The sequence below is a fragment of the Colossoma macropomum genome, unplaced genomic scaffold (assembly GCF_904425465.1).
Source record: "Colossoma macropomum unplaced genomic scaffold, Colossoma_macropomum, whole genome shotgun sequence".
Lineage (NCBI taxonomy): Eukaryota > Metazoa > Chordata > Actinopteri > Characiformes > Serrasalmidae > Colossoma > Colossoma macropomum.
In genome coordinates, this window is record NW_023494893.1 from 86,946 (window position 1) to 107,548 (window position 20,603).

Genomic DNA, 20,603 nt, shown 5'->3' on the forward strand with positions numbered 1-20,603 from the left:
TTGATGTGGAAGAACTCGACTGGCCTGCACAGAGTCCTGACCTCAACCCGATAGACCACCTTTGGGATGAATTAGAGTGGAGACTGCGAGCCAGGCCTTCTCGTCCAACATCAGTGTCTGACCTCACAAATGTGCTTCTGGAAGAATGGTCAAAAATTCCCATAAACACTCCTAAACCTTGTGGAAAGCCTTCCCAGAAGAGCTGAAGCTGTTATAGCTACAAAGTGTGGGCCGACATCATATTAAACCCTATGGATTAAGAACGGGATGACACTCAAAGGTTCATATGCATGTGAAGACAGACGAGCCAATACTTTTGGCAATATAGTGTATTTTTCAAAAACAATAACATTTCTCAGGTTCAGCATTTGATATGTTGTCTTTGCATTATTATCAATGAAATACAGGGTTTAAATGATCTGCATATCGTTGCAAATTTAAATTGAATTAAAATTTACATTTCCAGGGTGACCTGTTCCTGCTGTATAGAGCCCCATAATAACAATGCATATAAATGAGGATATTTGGTGTTGCAATTTCTTAAATTATTAATAGATTTTAATTATTAGAATTTTAGAATAAGCATGTTTAAGAGGGGCTTCTTCCCCCATTTTCCCCCAATTGAGTTGACCTGTATTAAACTAAATTAAGATAAAGATTCAGAAATGCAAATTTCATTAAAAATGTTTTATTAAATATTGAACATTTAAACTGTGTGAGGAGATTACTGGAAGATTAACCACAGTTACAGTGAAAATGATTACATTGATTATGGTCTCTTCTGGTTCAATGGCGATGCACTGATTACACTGTGATGCATTTGTGTTCCACCGCTGTATAGTAACACTGAACATGGTGATCCAGCAGTCTGAACTCTGCAGATCCTGCAGTAAAACAGTACAGAGAGCTGTTAGAGACCTAATAAACAATCATCCACTGTATAATAAGACTGAAGATGGAGATCCAGCAGTCTGAACTCTGTAGATCCTGCAGTAAAACAGTACAAAGAGCTGATAGAGACCTAATAAACAATCATCCACTGTATAATAAGACTGAAGATGGAGATCAGCAGTGTGAACTCTGCAGATCCTGCAGTAAAACAGTACAGAGAGCTGATAGAGACCTAATAAACAACCATCCACTGTAGACAATATGTTACAGTCTCTCTCCCACAGTTAAGATCTCTTATTAGCTACAAACACAGTAAATTCACTGTTAAATAATAATTGCAATAAACTACAGTCAAAACCCATGTTGTTGTATAGATAAGCCAACATATCCTCTATAGAGAACAGACATCCACACAATTACTGTGTAGAATACACAATTAATGATATTTTACTGAATTTAACACATTGAGGGAAAAAAATTATAAAATCCTGTCCTGTGCAAAGATAGACACCTATACAGTGCTGTGATAAAGTATTTGCCCCTTCCCAGTTTCTTCTATTTTTGGCATATTTGTCACACTTAAAAGTTTCAGATGATCACACAACTTTTTAAATTAGACAAAGGTAAACCAAATAAACACAAAATGCAGTTTTTAAATGATTTCATTTATTATAGGGAAAATGCTATTCAGCCCTACCTGGCCCTATGTGAAAAAGTAATTGTCCCTGTAATGGCTACTAAAGCAACCAGTTAACCAAATTCAACTGACTATTGGGTTCATTTTCACTATCCACCCTGATATGATCACTGCCAGACCTGCTGAATCTAAACATCACTAAAGTAGAACCTGTCTGGCAATGTGAAGCAGCTAGAGGGTCTCAAAAAGCAGGACATGATGCCACTTTTTAAAGAGATTCAAATACAAATGCCATTGCTAAGCCTCTGGGACTGCAGCGAACCACAGTGAGATCCATTACCCACAAATGGAAAACATCGGACAGTACTGAACATTCCCAGAAGAGGCCGGCCTACCAAAATTTCACCAAGAGCATACTGAAGAATCATCCAGGAGGTCACAAAAGAACGCGGACGAACATCTAAAGTTCAGGCCTCACTTGCCTCAGTTAAGATCAATGGACATGATTCCACAATAAGAAAGACACTGGGCAAAAACAGCATCCATGGGAGTTACAAAGCAAAAAACACTGCTGACCAAAAAGAACACAAAGCCTCGTCTCACATTTGCTCAAAAACATCTAGATGACCCCCAAGACTTTTGGGATAATATTCTGTGGACTGATCAGTCAAAGGAGGAACTTTCTAGAAGACATGGGTCCCGTTAGATCTGGCGTAAAGCTCATACTGTATTCCACTATAAGAACATCATACCAATAGTGAAACATGGTGGTGGTAGTGTGATGGTCTGGGGCTGCTTTGCTTCTTCAGGACCTGGACGACTTGTCATAATTGATGAAATCATTAATTCTACTCTTGATCAGAAAATCCTGAAGGAGAGTGTCCACCTGTCAGATGGTGACCTAAAGCTCAAATGCAGTTGGGTTATACAGCAGGACAATGATCCAAAGCAGACAAGTAAGTCCACCTCTCAATGGTCTAAAAGAAACAAAATGTTAAGGTTGTGGAGTGGTCTATAAGTCAAACTCTATTCCAAAATCTGGAATAGATCATTCAGAAGCTGCATTTTGTGTTTACTCATGTTGTGTTTATCTCATATTTATATTAGTTGGATGATCTGAGACATTTAAATTTGACAAATTAACAAAAATAGAAGAAATTGGGTGAGCGACAAATACTTTTTCACAGCACTGTATATATATATATATATACACATATATATATTAGTACATCTCTTTACACCTTATCCGCCACATGGGACCTCCACAGGACCCTCTAACCTGCTGGTATTATTTGGTTGGTGGGTCATTCTCAGCACTGCAGTGACACTGATTGTGAGTGGTTTTGGTGTGTTAGTGTGAATTGCACTAGTATGAGGTGGACTTGTGGGGGTCCTGACCACTGAAGAACAGGGTAAAAGGGGGGTAACAAAGTATGCAGAGAAACAGATGGACTACAGTCTGTAACTGTAGAACTACAAAGTACACCTATATGGTAAGTGAAGCTGATAATACAATAAAACGTAAATTGAAGATTTAATTTTTTATATGCAGCCTAACAACATATATTTTAAACCTGGCAAATTCATAGAAAATATGAATGTTGTGAGTCATGAATATGAATGGTATGAGTCAATCAAATTTGCCACAGTGCTTGTTCTCCAGCTCTCATATCTGTTTGAGATATTAGTTTACAAGTTTAAATAAGTCACTTTACCGTCTTTGTGATGCTCTTTCTGATCACTCGGTCTGGTAAAGATCAGGATGAGAAGAGCACTGAGCAGAACCGCAATCACAGCTCCAAACACCAGAGTCAGCATGGGGAACACATCAGGATAAGAGTCAGCATCTAAAAACACCACAGGAGATCATTTTCAGCTTATAATACACAAATTAGACTTAAGAATAAAGATGAAAACTGTCTCTGATGATAAAATCTTAGTTGTTTATTAATGCACTATAAACAGTGTTGTAAAATCAGTAATACACTGCGCCTCACAGGTGGATAAAACTGACCTTTGTTATATTTTTCTGGATCATCTGAAGATATCTGACTTCTCTCTGTAAAATAAAATGTGACTTAGTCATTTTACATCATGCAATTATATACTCTTCATCATTGCTTCATGTAGCTTAATACTTTTCCACTTGAGCTATTTGTAGTAAATAAAACTGTACCTTTGATTTGTAAATAAGTTTTGTTACTGAAGATCATCCGCTTTCCTTTCAGTGTGCTGCAGTAATAGAGTCCTGAATCAGAGTGAGTAACTGCAGTTATAGTGAGAGAGGAGTTCATAGAGTTCACTCTCATCACTGATCTGTCACTCTCAGCTATAAAATTACAGGGTTTTGACGATGATGATGATGATGATGATGATGTGTAATATTTGCATGCAATATAAACTGGTACTGAATTATTTGTGTGTTTGATCCAGTATAAATAATCTGGTGGAGTTAAGCTGTGTTGACACCAGAGAGTGACATCATCACCAGGTTCTGCTTCTACAGGTAAACCAGTCTGAGAGCTCAAACACACTGACAGAACACCTGAAACACAAAACAACACAGACCTGTTTTTATATTGTATACAATGAGTTCAGTATGTTTATTTATGTCTATACATTAAGCAGTGCTTTAACTGATCTTTTAAAAGGCCTTTCTTTAACACAGACTTTTCCAGAATGCACAGGGTTTTGTATTTTAGACTGTCCTTGCCTAAACACAGTTGAACATTACTACACTGTTGGTTTGAAGTGGTGTTGCAGTTTGAATTGTTTTTTTCATCTAAACTAAAATTTTGCATTAGTGTTTCACTCAAGTTCATTATTTAGAGTGATTCACTGTAAAAATGAAAGTTAGCTCAACTTAAAATGATAAGCAAACTGATTTCGCTTTTCTTGAGTTAACCCGTTACTTGAGGACGCCCTCCTCACACCTCTTAGTTGTGTCTGAAGTCCTCTTAATTTTGTAGTTCTGCTTCTCGTTTAGGTAATTAATGCAGAATTTCTGACTCTTTCCATCACACAGTCCCATTTTCTTCTCCTGGGTACTCACTTATGGATGGCTATAGCATCGCTAGGCTCAGTCTGTTGCAGCACTCAGGAACACCTAAGGGCTGCTAAGATTTGTGTCCATAAATGTTTAATACAGAAAATATTTGTTGTTTTAAAGTTGAAGAGTAGCATGGCCGCATGTCCTGGATGCTTCTCTCTTTAGCTCTGCTATTTTTCATTTCTCCTCTTTTTATTTTCAGAAGTTTGTTCTGAATCAAAAAAATCAAGAGCTCTATGAAGCCAAAAGTGGATATTTTTTCTTGCTTTTTGTATTTTTCGCAGTACTGCTATAGATGCAGGACTCAGAGAAGTTTCTGCTGGGTGCCAAAGTAGAAACTTACACAATGTCTCTTCAGGTTTCAGAGCGCATGTGCTGTCGAAATAATTACAGTCTTCTACAAAGAAATGACAATTTTGGAGGGGCGTATTTGTAGCTATTTACCAGAGTTTAAGGACTGGCATTCCTCCGTTACACAAGGAGTAGTCTGTGGGAGTGTTAGCAGTAGACAATGGGCAGAGCAGCGGCCAGTGGAGACACACAGAGTTTGGGCAGCTTTACGCTAATGTACACCAAAGCAGACACCCTTGTTTTTGGAGATGACTCTGTTAATGGTGTAAAAAGTACAATGGTGTAAATTCATAGTTCGATGTGAGCCCAACATCACAGTGTCTGAGCTGAACAAAAAGCTAGGACATTACTGGCCTAATGCACAACAGTGAAGCGGATCATTGTTCATGCTGGCAAGAATGACACAAGGAAGCTTTTAAAAGTGAGTTTAGTGATCTCTTTAACACACCCAGGAAGCTTACACTAATGATGGAGCTGGTTTTAACTGGGACGAGGCTGTCGCTCGCCCTGTCAGTCAGCCCTCAGGTTCAGCAAAAAACTACTCCATCCTGAATTTCTGCCTCAGGGACCCAACAACCCTCCTGCCCCATCACAATCAATAAGTTAGTTAAAGCCACCTCACTGAAGCTCAGCCAAATTGATGAACTATTAAACAGAGCTTCCTCAACCTGCTCCACATCACAGAAAGAGACAAGCGCCACAACCCACACAAAGGCAGCTTCACTCTTCTCCTCTTCGCCAACAAGAGCTCCACTTACCCTCCTCTGCTGAAAGGAAAGAGGTCACACCATTTTCAAGTAATCTGGCAAATTGATATTTTTCAGGTCTGTGCTGCTTCAGTGATGATGTCAGCAGTACATGTTTATAAAACAAGCTCGGACCCTGTGTTCCAGAAATCTCCCCCATTCCAGTACTCATCAGAAACGGAAAGAACAGGGAGTACATGCCAGATAATGTGAACATACACTATATTTCCAAAAGTATTCAGTCATCTGACTTCAAACGCATATGAACTTGAGTGACATCCCATTCTTAATCCATAGGGTTTAATGTCAGTCCACCCTTTGCAGCTATAACAGCTTCAACTCTTCTGGAAAAGCTTTCCACAAGGGTTAGGAGTGTGTCTGTGGGAATTTTTGACCATTCTTCCAGAAGCGCATTTGTGAGGTCAGACACTGATGTTGGACGAGAAGGCCTGGCTCACAGTCTCCGCTCTAATTCATCCCAAAAGTGTTCTATCGGGTTGAGGTCAGGACTCTGTCCAGGCCAGTCAAGTTCTTCCTCACCAAACTCGCTCATCCATGTCTTTATGGACCTTGCTTTGTGCACTGGTACACAGTCATGTTGGAAGGGTCATCCCCAAACTGTTCCCACAAAGTTGAGAGCATGAAATTGTCCAAATTGTGACGAAATGGTCTGCTGAAGCATTAAGAATTCCTTTCACTGGAGGGGGCCGAGCCCAACTCCTGATAATCCATCGGATTGCCAGACGCATAATATATATATATGTATATATATATATATATATATATATATATATATATATATATATATATATATATATATATATTACTAGTAAATGTATACAGGCCTCCAAAGTACTATGCTAACTTTTAATTTTTTACCCGATTTTTCTCCCCAATTTAGTCGTCTCCAATTCTACCCGCTAGTTAGGACTCCCCCAATCACACGATGCTATCAACGCTAGGAGGGCGAGGCTAACACAGGCTTCCTCCGAGACCTGTGAAGCCAACCACCACTTCTTTTCGAACTGCCGCTCACGCAACGTCACTGGACAGCTGAACGCGCTCGGAGGAAAGCGCCAACCGCCAGATCTGTTACATCAGCTAACAGACGCCTGCGCTGACTAGCATCACGCTGAGTGATGGGGGGAGAAGGAGGGGCCATCCTACCCACCCAGAGAGAGCGAGGCCAATTGTGCTCTCTTGGACTCCTGGCTACGGACGGCTGTAGCATCACCAGGGATCAAACTCGCGATCTCCTGATGATAGGGCCAACGCTTAGACGGTTGCGCCACTCGGGAGCCTCTCTAACTTTTTTAATAGTTCCCAAAATTCAGAAGGTTTCATCTGGAGGAAGAGCCTTTTCTTATAAAGCCCCCAAACTCTGGAATGATCTTCCAGAAAATGTTCCGGACTCAGACTCAGTCGCAATCTTCAAATCTAGGCTGAAAACTCACTTGTTTAGTTTAGCTTTTGGTAGTTAATGTTCCCCCTTAGATAAAGGCAGCAGATCCAGGGGTCCATGGACGCAGGGAATTATAGTAAACAGAGACGCTGGTGCTGTCGTCCCGCCGCTCACACGCGATCACTCAGGTTTGTGGACGGTGCAGCGGAGGGATGCCAAATTGTCTCAGGGTGCTCCCGTGTCTGTGTGCCCTTTTGGTTCTCTCCTTTTAGTTAAGCTGTTATAGTCAGATCGTGTTAGCCACACTCTGGAAATGTTCTATATGTTATTATACATACACCCATACAGAACTAAACTAACTCCATCTACCTATCTTTTTTCCGAGAAAACGACTGCCCACCTGTCCGGCCGGATACTGATGGATGATTGTCTGTCGAGCTCTCCTGCTACCCACTTCAGACCAGTTGCCCACGCCCCAGTCACCGCCACTTGCCCAGCTACCGCAACCTGCCTTGGACTGGCTGCCCACCCTACACTGAAGTGGACTCAGTGGACTACTATTAATATTAGTAGTATAATAATTTTGTACGTAGTTTGACCAGAGGAGGATGGGTCCCACCTTGTGAGCCTTGGTTCCTCCCAAGGTTTCTTCCTCAGCTCTGAGGGAGTTTTTCCTTGCCACTGTCGCCCCTGGCTTGCTCACCTGGAGGATTTACATTTCATGTTAAAACTTTGTCCTAAATGGTTTTCTGTGAAGCTGCTTTGTGGCAACATCAGTTGTAAAAAGCGCTATACAAATAAATTTGACCTGACCTAATTTTATTGATGAATTTGTTTCTTCTGATTTTGATCATTTTATTATTGCTGGTGATTTTATCATTCATATTGACAATTCCAATGACAGATATGCCAAGGAACTCTAAGCTGTATTGGACTCTTTTGGACTCTCTTAGCATGTGATGGGGAGCATGCACTGTCATGGCCATACTCTGGATGTGGTTATCTCAAAGAGTCTCAACATATCAGCCACTGTTCAGAAAGTCCCCCTGTCAGATCATTACTGTATTTTCTTTGAAATGTGGACGTCACTAAACATCAAGACCAGACACATTTTATAAATGACAGCACAGCTATTCTTTTTATGAGCAGAATTTGCTCTGCACCATGAAAGACGTCCGACTCCGTTGATGCTTTGCTGGATAGCTTCAGCTCAAAAATTGCCAATGTTGTGGATGAGATTGCAGCAGTTAAAGCTAAAACTATATCATGCCAACAGAAACACCTTGGAGAACTGCTACTACAGTTCAACTCCAAAAGAGAGAATGTAGGAAGGCTGAACGCAGTTGGAGTAAAACTAAGCTTCAGATCCACAAAGAAATCTTCAAAGATAGGCTGCGTGATTACAACACAATAATGTGCAAAGCTAGACAATCCTTTTTCTCCAGCATTGTCAACAATAATATTAACAACAGCAGAATTCTCTTCGCCATGGTTCACAAACTAAGTCACCTACATATATGGACCCCGAATTAGTATCACCAGAGTAATGCAATGAGTTTGCTACCTTTTTAAACCATAATATTCCCAACAAATTATAAACTGCAGTTAGAAGTTAGAAGCATCTATATTGAGTAATTACAGACTGAATTCAAATCTACCTTTCACTGAAAAAAATATTGAGAAAATTGTCTTCAAGCAACTTACTGGCTTTCTGTCCTTAAATAGCTGTCTAGACAAATTTCAGTCAGGTTTTCGGCCTAATCATAGTACTGAAACAGCTCTAATTAAACTTATTAATGACATTCATTTAAATACAGACAATGGAAAAACATCTGTTCTATGAATGCTCGATCTCAGCGCTGCCTTTGATACCATTGACCATACAATTCTCATAGATAGACTTCAGAACTGAGTAGGGTGTTCAGTTCATACCTGCAAGTAAGGGACTACTTTGTGGAAATAGAAAATAATGTTTCTGAGAGAGCGCCAGTGACCTGCGGTGTCCCCCAAGGCTCAATTCTTGGGCCACTCTTATTTAATTTACACATGCTGCCTCTTGGCCAAATACTACAAGACTGTGGGATATCTTACCACAGCTATGCAGATGATACACAGATCTACTTGAGATCACATTTTTAATTTCTATTTTCCTTTATCCCTAACGTTTTTAAAACAACTGTGTATTTTCTGAATGACAGCAGTGTATGAAAGGTGCTATTTAAATAAACTTGCCTTGCCTAACGATTGATCCTGACATCAGGGGAGTTTGACCCCCACAAGGAAGCCCAAGAGGAAAAAATACCTAATGAGATTGTCTGATGGAGACAATTATATATTGTCAGAATATAATATAATACTGTTTACTTAACTGAGATGCAGACCTAGAGTATTAAGAGAACTTTTGACTAAACTGAAAACTTTAATGTGTCCTCAAGCTGAGTTGCCTCAAGAAAAGCTGTGTAATCAGTTACTTTATTATTTTAATTTGAGCTAACTTCTAATTTCTTACTGCATTGAGTTGATTGAAACCAGTTAAATTGCTTGTTACCACAATAAGTTATTTTTTTAGATTGAGTTGATGAACCAGTGTAGCACTGTAAACTGCAGCACTGTCGCTTTTTAGTCCTACATTCTGTCAGAAAAGAAACTTTTGGGGTTCTTTTTTACAGTTTACTTTCAAGAGGTTTAGCAATTTCATAGATCTGATTTCAGAAACACTTATCGACCCCCCACAGCAGCAGATCCATAACTCAAATACATCACCGATAAATACTGAATCAATACCACAGCGGAAGTTTGACTCAAGTTTTGACTCTTAAACAGGGGGGGTGGGGCTTATACATTGCTCTACTGCTTTTCCTAAGTACATGACAATCATTTTAAGATGCCACAAGAAATTCTTATGGACCATACAACATCCTATATGTACACATATATATAGGCCCGGTTGGAAAGAGACTCTCATTGTATTGCTGTTTGCCTATTGTGTGCACGTCGTAGTCCTCACCCTGATTCCTTGCCCGATTCACTTTTTACTGACCTTGCTTGTTTTTTACTTTGATTTAGCCTGTCCCCTAATAAAAGGATGTAAATTCAACAAAAGACTCTGACTGAACATTTAATACCAAACAAAGTATTTCTTCAGTTTGTTCACTGTGAAAAAGCAGCTGTTGTAGAAACTGAAGTGATAAAAACTGTTTGTGTGGCTTTGATGCAGCATTTCTTGTGAAAACAAAAGCAGGCGGTCAGTTTCCGGTTAGAGACCATGCAAACATACAAACACAGCCATGCAGACACCCACACACACACACACACACACACACACACATAAAGTGTCAGGGGGGCTGGTAACAAAGGGCCAATATCCAGCACAGGGTTCTATATAGTACCAAAAAAGGGATTTTCTAAGCGAAAATAAGTGGAACACCTTCCCTGTAGAGAAAAAAAAAACAACATTTTTTGAAGTTTTAGTGCAAAATTTACTTATTTATTTGTTGACATAATGCTTAGTTGCTTAACATGATGGGAAAATATTGGGACAAATACAGGAGCTTTTATGAATCCCATTCTAAATCCATAGGCATTAATATGGAGTTGGTCCCCTTTGCAGCTCTAACAGCTTCCACTCTCCTGAGAAACTTTCCACAAGATTTTGTAGTGTGTCTGTGGGAAGAGAGACAGACTGTAATTTCTGTCAGGGCAAAATCTGTATGTTGTGTCAGGTTTCGGGACCAGAAGTCAAGGGGAACACCATAGGCTGTTCCTGGGAACTGCAAAGCCATTTTTCAGTAAGTACTGTGTTCGATGGGCTTGAGGTCAAGGCTCTGTGTTGGCCATTCAAGTTCTTCCACACCAAACTTACCCAGCCATACTGTCAGACTGGAACTGCAGGTGAGAGCTTGTGTGAGAAAAAAGCTATGGGATGAAGTTTAGGCGGGACAGAACTGCACTAATTCCTGATTCTAATACATCTACTTCTACAACAAAAGGCAACGATGGGTCTGGGTGTCTGAGAAGGGGGGCATTAGTGAAGGCTGTCGAGTGCATTGAACGCTTCCTCTGCACTGGGACGCCAAACTAACTTCTTAGGGCCCCCTTTATAAAGAGCAGTAAGGGGAGCGGCGATGGAACTAATGAACATTCTATGAAAGTTCACAAAACCTAGAAATCTCTGAAGTTCTTTTACGGATATGGGGACAGGCCAATTAACCACAGCCTCTACTTTGTCTTTGAACTTTACCAGTCAGATATTGAATGTGGCTAGACAGATCTTTAACACCAGTGATAAGCTGAGCCATTTGACACTGTTGCTTGACCTGCTGTAATTTTAACTCACCAATTGACGGAGTAAATCTGACGAGAAGCTGGTGGTGTTGTCCCAGGAGCTGGCCCTGGGTCTGCATGATGGCGAAGTATTCTGTCAGGCTCAGACAGAATTCAGATGCTTGCAGACCACACTGAAGTAAAATAGGTCTTTAACAAAAGGAGTATACAAAATGAAGGTCAACCAGTTCAAAGTCAAAAGCCAGATCATGAAAACAGCAACCATGAGGGAAGTCCAAAAAACAAAGTCCAAAAATCAACAAAAAAAGGCTCAACCCAGAAATCACAACAATACTGAGAGGGCAAGGCCAAAATTAAACAAGGTAAGGGTCATACATGGACAAGCACACAAATTGACAGGAAGGCTCAGTAAGGCTCTGTGAAACAAGCCCAGGCTTATAAACTAATGATGTCATGTGATCAGGTGAGGTGTTCTGGGAAATGGAGTCCGGAGGCTGGGAAATAGTGATAGTGTGAATGGAGGCAAGTGTGAAACCCATCCTCTATGGACCTTGCTTTGTGCACTGGGGCAGTCATGCTGGAACAGAAGAGGGCACAGAAACTGTGATAGTCAAAGGCTTCTTTACCACTGCAGGGCTGACCGGTTAGCAAACCGTACTCAGGGCCACAGAACCATTCCGTGGGATGACGTAACGACTTAGCTATTCAGTGGTTCTATGTTTATGTCAGTATTGCTCCACGGCATCCTGCTGCGATATTTCAAACATGAAAACTTCAGTCAAACCATCAAATAAGTTCAGTTCGCTCACACGAACGGCACATAAACGAAAGCAGGATTTTAAACCCACCATTCAATAAACATCAAAGCTTCAATCTAACCACAAATTCTTAATATTCGACGGCGCTGATAACCAGGAGAGAGTAACTGGTTAGTGTTAGCTTAGCTAGCATGGTGTAAGAACAGGTTCGATTCTGACAAAAACTTTACTGACACAATTTTAGATGATAACGAGTCAAATCTGAGGAAGCGACGCTGAGCGGCTGTTGTTAGAGGGACTAAGCTGTAGCCTGCTAGGCTCAGCTAACGCGAATACACAGTGCTTCCCACTGCAGTACGGCCTCAGTTACAGCAAACTGATGATTGAAAACACCCATTTAGAGAATAAAGACTCGTATCTGAGAGCACAGATTCAAATGACTGGTGTTGAAGTGACAGAGATAAAAAAGAGGATTGTGGTGCTTTGAGCTGGACCCTGCTGGGTGATGCTAACGCTAATGTAGCTAGTTATCCAGCTACAGGTGAAATCCTCCACAGTACAGGCTGAGAAGATGAGAGCATGCCGAGAGACCGGAGTTGGAGTTGACAGATGGAATCAAATACGTTTAGTGGTGGGTGGTGTGTGTGTGGCCTGTTAGCAGTTTTAACAGCAGTAGTTTTCTTGGGTATTTCCTGGTTCTTTTGCGGTACAACATATGGAAAAATAAACTGTAACTGGTCTAACGAGTCCAGACCAGCACGGAACAGTCCGGTATGGCCCTGAGAGCCATTTGGCTCGATAGTGGAAAAGCGGCCAAAGTGTGTGAGAGCGCTTGCTGAGTGTTCTCTGTTTGGAGACTGTTTTGGACAACTACTTTAGTGGTTTCAACACAGCGAGCAGGTGATCATAGCTGATGGTCAGTTCTGCGGTTGGAAAGTGAGATGTGCAGCAACAAAGAGACACACATTCACACTAACACACACCTCATCTGAGAGTTCACGCATGTTGCCTTCATGAACAAATGATCAACAAATGATCCACAGCTTCTGTTTTTAGTTCTAATAAAAAAAAGCCTGAACTGAGTATTTTAGGACTTATAGATACGAAGTAACATCACAACTAACAACTTTAGATAATCACTGGAACAAATGAGTAACGTTTAAACTCGAGGGGAATCATTTATAATTTAAATGTATACTCAGTTAAAGTCATTGTATGAACATAATTCAATCATGCCACACATTACCATTCAGTCAAACAGAGTAGAGTTAATATACACTCTATATATCTATATACAGTCTTTATAGTATACACACTATATAGACATTTTACTTCAATGAAAAGTTCTAGTGCTGATAGAAGTAAATTGAAGCATTTCAGTGCAGTTTATTTGAGGTTTTACTGATTCACTTTTGTCCATTTCATGTAAAACATTTACTTACAGTTAAATCAGTTACTTTAAAGGTAACTGTGTGTTAAACTGTGCTGAAGTGTCTCTGTAGAAAATGTGTTCACTTATTTACACTCAGAAAATCAACAACAATGTGGGATTTGATGAGGAGCGCACAAACTTTTGCATATGACTGCAATGGCCTGGTTTTAGTGCTGCAACAGTTAGCTGGTGGTTAGGCATTGTGTTGAGGGGACAGATGTAGGTGTGACAGAATGTGTCAGGTGCACAGAAACGTGAGTGTGTGAGAGCTCATATCTGTGAACTGAGTACAGAATAACCTGACTTGCTTCAACAAGGCCATGAATTAAAAATGTTCAGTTTGTTTTATTTTATTTTTTGCAACAAATTTCAGAAATATGCCACATTTAAGTGTGTTCCCTGCAGTGGATAGCTTAACTTATTAACACCAACAAAATAAGTCTTTCTGCAACTTTTGACCTTATGTCTGAAACCGTTTTGAGAGACTTGAGTGTTTTATATCTCTTGCTTAGAGGAACGCTAGAGTCACTGCCAGACTAACAGTCTTGCTGGACAAATTTGCTATCACTCAGTTTAAAGCAATAATTAAAATGATAGTATTTTTTTTAAATGACAGAAAACTATTATATTTTTATTTGTATTATAATTTTCAGTTTTAAAAATCCTGCAAGCCTCTGCCAAAAGCCAGTCACAATAGCCATGTTTACATGCAGCCTCATAATCCATTAAATGTCTGACTAATAGCTCAATTGGATTAGGATGTATCTGTATCTGATTACATTCCCTAACCGAAAGTTTAAGTCTGTTCTGATCATGTGCGTCACATCATAGTGAAAGTTTATACTGTTCAACATGGCGGAGCAGAAACTGGTCTGCAGAAGAGACGAAGTTTATGCTCTGGTCTTTAAAAGACGGCGGTGGGACCGACGTCCAGCTTATGTGTCTCAGAACACGACGTCTCCCTCTCGGCCTTCTTTAATAAGGACATGTGAAGGACGTTTTCCTGAGTCTGACATCATTTTAAAGTCATTAAAAACACAAGCGCTGCTCACTGCTGCTCATCTCACTCTGACTGGACTCACGTGATGCTCGCTGTCATGGTAACGTCTACACTGAGCGGTTCTCTACACATGCGTGTAATTTTGCATCGGAAAGCTTGTAGTGAGCATGTAAACCGAGATTTACCATCAGATTGTTGAGTAGAGTGAGAATATAAACACATCAGTCTTAATGTATAAACAGAATGTATTCAATTAGATTGGCAAAAATCTTTGCATGTAAACACAGACACAGTCACTAACATTGCTGCTTGTGTAGCCACAAGCTCTCCTAGTCAAGAATCACTTCTACACAAAGCAACAGGAAATGACTTTGGACAGAATTCTCCTCGACCTGTTAAAATGTCAATAGCAGCTGTTTTTAATCAGCATTTTTTTAAAAATTGCATTTAAATTTGAAAAAGCTCTGCAATGTGCTCCCATAGAAACTGTTATAGAATGTTGTGTAGCCACCAGGCGGCCTTTCAGCACTGAGTTTAAATGTCGGATGGCTTTTCCATCCATTTTTCACTAGATGAGTTTTTATTCCTGCCATTAAAAACAGACCCTGTCGAGCTGATTAACTGATTAACTGAGTATAACAGTCTGAAATAAAACTGCAGGTCTCAGGTTTTGTTAGTAAGGTATCAGGGTCACATTTGCACCATGACTTTATGAGTTTTCTCACAAAGAGGGGCGTCGCCTGTTCTGACTTCCGGAGGGGAAATGAAGCACGTGCCATATCTCACGTCTCATCTAGGGTTTATTTAGGAGGGCTTTCACCCACTCCTCAAACTCCAGAGCCACTCAAACACAGAGCTACAGCTCTGTATTATTACATTACTAAAGAGAGAGAGAGAGAGAGAGAGAGAGATACAGAGAGAGACTCAGCAGAGGAAGCATTGCAATGTCTCTTCTGGAACCGCAGAGACTTTCCATCCCCCTCTGAACACTCACAGCTCTGACACACACACACACACACACACACACACACACACACACACACACACACACACACACACAGGTTAAAGCCTGTTTCGCCCAGAGTGTCAAACAGCTCCAGGGAGTTTACAGACTTTATACTGAGCAGAGAAAAACACACTTACACTTTATCAGTCTATTATTTTATAAGAGTGATAACCAGACTTTATCTGAGGACACATTTCTTCTGTTTCTTCAGTGTGAATGAATATCTTCTACTGTATCAAACAGTCAGTGTGAAGTGTCTCCACTCAGCACAATCTGACCTCATCTGACCACCAACACTCAGTTTATTTACAACACAAACACACATTCTTTTAAATTTCTTTTAATTTCTTTAATAGCTTGAAGATCAAATCAGTTCATCCATTAGTGTCAAACTACAGACATTAAAAAAAATATTTTTTTAATTATCATTAAAATAAAATTTAGTAAAGAAACAATTTGTTTATAGCTTTTTTACGTTTCTCTCTGGTGTGCAGACCCTTAATCTTTATTTCAGAATACAATGAAATACAAAATAGGATTGAAATGAATCTCTAGTGAAAGCAGTTTCCTTAAGTGTTGCTTCAAATGTCCATAGTTCAGTTGTGTACACTGACTTCACTGAGTGAAGTGTGTTACATCAGCATAATCACTCTGTGTGAGTTATTTATTGGGTATTGATTGGTTGATTAATTGATTGATTGGTTGACTGATTGGTTTATTTGAGGGGCTTCCAAGGCCTCACAATACCATGATCCGACCACTTGCTCCTACCCAGTACAGGCCTGATGACCACTAGAGGGTGCAGCCGTTGAGAAACTATATTACATGATGAGACTGAGGAAATGTGGAGAGGACGTTAAGACTGACATCAGTGGAGAATCAATAGGTGTTGACCTATTTTTAATTTGTTATTTCTGTTTCAGCAGTGTTTTCTTTTTTTTGTTAATTTTGTTTACAAGATACGGCAATCAACATTTGTGTATTCCTGCAAGTGTTGTTGATGTGTAGATCCTCACATTAAGTAAAATAGTCACACATTTTACCAGTTAGGGAAAAAGCAGCCTGGGAGAAAATGTTCCCAAAACAATCCTACAGTGAACTGGTGGGCATTTCACAATGCAGGATTTTCTCAGTAAGCTGGTTAAGTTAAGCCAAAAGTTGAGGACCGTCCAATAGGAGTGTTCTGCTCATCTGCTAATGTAGAGGCTTGTCGTTTGGCCTATGTTATCAGGTTTACTAAGAAATCCTGCTTTGTGAAAAACACCTCTGAGCTATTTACATGCCGACACACACCACTGACCATCAATGATGACCCACTACAAAGAAGAATGAAAGATAAGCAGCAAGTGTCCTTTAGAGTCCATACATACACACACAGAGCTCAACCCTATACTAATACCTCTCTTAGCATCAGTATGTTATTTATATTAGAGGCATTTACAGTCATACGCAAGTGACTTTGGTCCTAAACCAGTCTGACAACAGCAGAGAACTCTTTTACTGTAAACAGTCTATGTCGAGTCGATTTCCGTGTACACAGCTATGAAGAGCTGAACGTTAAAGACTGTTTCCTGTAGTTTCAGTAGATCTTCTTATAAGACGCGACCAATCAAGTCACTTGTGTATGAACTGATCACACAGAGCTCTGTTGTGAGGTAGAAGAAGTTAAGGTGTCTGAGGGTCTTTCATTTCACCCTGATTCCCCTCATTACTCTACCAGCCATAAACAACAACAATTGTAATAAACTACTGCAGATTCTGAACATCTACAGTCTATCAGAATCTGCATGCCCTTATTCTATATTGCTTCATCTACATCTTATTTAATTAGCTACACATAAATGTTTTGTTTGTATATCATAAATACAGACACCAGTCCGGTCCTGATTTATACACATTTTAAAATAGTTTTCAGGATAATGATAAATAAGTGAACACTGTAAACATGAATGTAACTCCAAAGTTAATGTTCTCAACCACTGTGAAGATCCTCAGGAAAGACCTGAGGAGTTTGAGGAAGCATCTCATCAGAGAGGCTGTTACAGCTTGATATCCATCGGTTTGATATGATGAAGAATCACAAAGGTGACTAATTAATAATAATAAACAATTTTCTTTAAAATACAAAATGGACTGGGGTCAGTTCATTATGCTTTGGGGTTGTGTGGCAGCCAATGGCACAAGAATAAGAGTTATAAAAAGCAGTCATTTACTGCTAATTATTATATTAATAGCAAATATTATCCCATCTTCACCCTCTGCTGCATGAATTATTCACTAAACATGGTACAATGCTTTAATGTGTTTTTTGTTATTTTAAATTGTTTAAATAGTGGAAATTTTTGAAAAATATTTATTTCTAAAAATGTAGTGGGTTATTTGGTACATTGTTGCCATTTGGCAACAATGAGAAATCATACCATAGCACCATAAAATCTAAAAAAATAATTTTTAAAAATAAAAAATAAAAATAAATCTAAAATTCATAAATTGTTTTTTTCTAAAAGCATCTATCCTTTTAATTTAAAAAAAGAACAAACAAATCAAACTTCTACTTAGTGAAATTTATGACCCAATATTTACAAATACTGGAAATTAATACAATTTTAGTTGGTATTTGGAATGTACGGTAATACCAACATCATAATAAGAATTCCTGGTCATGTGATGTCATGAAGTATTTGTCCTTTCAAAATAGAAGACGCTTTTTCACAATTAAATAAGAAAACACTGATTTTATATTACTGCTTTTTAGTAAAATTAGGATAAAGTACTTGTGGCAACACTGTGCAGTAGAGGGTTAATCCATACTTGTACCTCGTCAAGCATAAACAAAGTCAGATCAGTTGTAGTAATATCATATATAAATGACCTATAAATGAAGTGTGAACTAAATGAACAGGTTGTTTCAGTAAATGGAGAGAACTGGACTTTAAAAGGGTTTGTTTGAATGGGTTACATGGTTGGTGTAGTATAGTGGCTAATACTGCCCTCCACTGAGCAGCCTGGGTTCAATCTCCTGCTTGGCCAAGCACATCACACTACATCAATTAAGAGTCATTGGGGGAGATGCTACATGCTGCATTCGTCTCTGTTACATGTTTAAAACCTGCTGACCATCCTGTCAGTCAGAATTTGAACAAGCCTATAATATCAGCAAAGGTCAGGCAGAGCCCACTGTACATACAGGTGAACCCTCCATTATAATAAGACTTACAATCAGCTGATTACCTGATTCCCTAACAGGAAGCAGAAAACTATTCCACACAAAGGAGAAATCACAAATACAACCAAATACAAAGACAAGATGTGGATCATAAACATGAACATGAAATTGTAATAAAAAAAAATAAAGAGACTTCAGTTATAGATTACTTTCAAGTACTGTATACATTTGAATCATGGATTGTTTTTGATATTTACATCATGGAGTAATTATTCTGCAGCATTATCTTAACCGCTGCATTTGAAGAATTGAAAAATTAGAAAACTACTTTTAAAATGCATTTAAATAGTGCTGTAATAGTTCAGCAGGAAATGGTTCTGTACCACAGTAACACTGAGGGGTGTTTGATAAAAATCAGAAGATTGAACCCATCCATCCCTCACACAGACTTTTTTCACTGCTGCCGTCCGGCAGAAGGTACCGGAGCATCCGGGCCATCACTGCCAGACTCTGCAACAGCTTTGTCCCTCAAGCGATTAACTAACCCCCCCCCAACTCATACACACCTCTTTTGATGCTCTACTTGCACTATCTATCTGGAACATTGCTGCCAATACCGTGTTTACACTGTTTACAACCTCAGTAATTGTTTTACTACCTCAGTAACTGCTGTGTTTATGTATGTTATCTGACGTAACTTACAGATCACATCATGTTAAATATGTCTGTACCTTATTCCACTACCTTATGTCCAGAACTCTGTGCTGTGTTGGTGCTACACTGTCTGGTCTGTTTACTGTGTCTAATGTCTGTTTAATTTATCGTATTTATTGTATTGTTTCTAGCTTAGTTTTTGTTTGCACACTGTCTGCACGTTCGCACTTTGTAATTTTGTACTCTTGTACTCTTTTGTTCCTTGTTGCACCGTGTTGTTCCTGGAGGAACGTAATTTCACTCCACTGTGTACTTGTACGTAGATGGAATGACAATAAAAACCTCTTGACTTGACTTGACATTTAGAGTTCTTTCCTTTCTGAATTGGCACCAACAGTGATGTCTGAGCCCTAGTGCGTTTACATGAGGGTGCAATGTAGGGCCATTTCTATTGAAAAGAAAATCAGACTTGACTTTAAGGCAAGTACAGGCACCATCTGAATCAAATACAACACACACACACATTTTCTAAGCCACATATCCTTCTGAGTCACAGGGGGAACTGGAGCCTATCTCAGCAGTCATTGGGCTGAAGGCAGGATATTTAAAATACAGTACTGCACAAATCTGCACAAGTTGTTGGATGATGATTCTTCCTCAGAGACTATAAAACATAAAATACTCAGCATTTACGCTCAGGGACTCATAAAGAGGATTAAGCTATATAACTTTATTACTTGTTAATAAGGCATAAGTATGACAAATACTCACTCATGGTCACCGGGGGTGTCCTGACACAGGCTAGATGCCTAAAGGGAAATGTAAGATCCAAAATTAACAGTATGAACACTGTAAATGAACTGCTACAAAAAGTGATATAAAGATATAAAGTGATATAAAGAGCTACAGAAGGTCAGCAACACTGAACACATCCTCAATAACACATTCATAGTGAATAACAGTTAGTTAACTTTTAAAAATGTTCAGTTTAGTGTTATAGCATGATTATAACGAATAGATCCTGGTGAAAGAATCTACAAAGTTCTAGATTCATTCTGTCCAGCAAGACATCTGCCTTACTGGATGTCCCCGTCTTCTTCCACACAAACACCCAAATAACAACGATGACAAGGAGAAGAAGACCACCCACGACTACACCAACAGTGACACCCACAGATCCACCTGAAGCGAGATTAGTGTAAGAGCACAATTACTGACCAAATCAGT

The 20,603-nt window shown here is 39.4% G+C and overlaps 1 protein-coding gene and 1 long non-coding RNA gene across 2 annotated transcripts; both read right to left on the minus strand.

The window, feature by feature from the left end:
- Positions 1–611: 611 nt before the first annotated feature.
- Positions 612–9,860, minus strand: LOC118800408. The gene is made up of 5 exons (XM_036560617.1): positions 9,799–9,860; positions 3,705–4,073; positions 3,543–3,587; positions 3,244–3,375; positions 612–884 (listed from the first exon to the last, which is right to left on the minus strand). Exons 1-5 carry the CDS (start codon positions 9,821–9,823, stop codon positions 805–807), a joined length of 651 nt encoding a protein of 216 aa, XP_036416510.1. The 5' UTR covers positions 9,824–9,860; the 3' UTR covers positions 612–804.
- Positions 9,861–19,694: 9,834 nt separating this feature from the next.
- On the minus strand, positions 19,695–20,555 carry LOC118800409. The gene is made up of 3 exons (XR_005006235.1): positions 20,457–20,555; positions 20,148–20,185; positions 19,695–20,040 (listed from the first exon to the last, which is right to left on the minus strand). It is a non-coding gene; the product is annotated as an uncharacterized LOC118800409 (long non-coding RNA).
- Between the last annotated feature and the right edge of the window lie 48 nt (positions 20,556–20,603).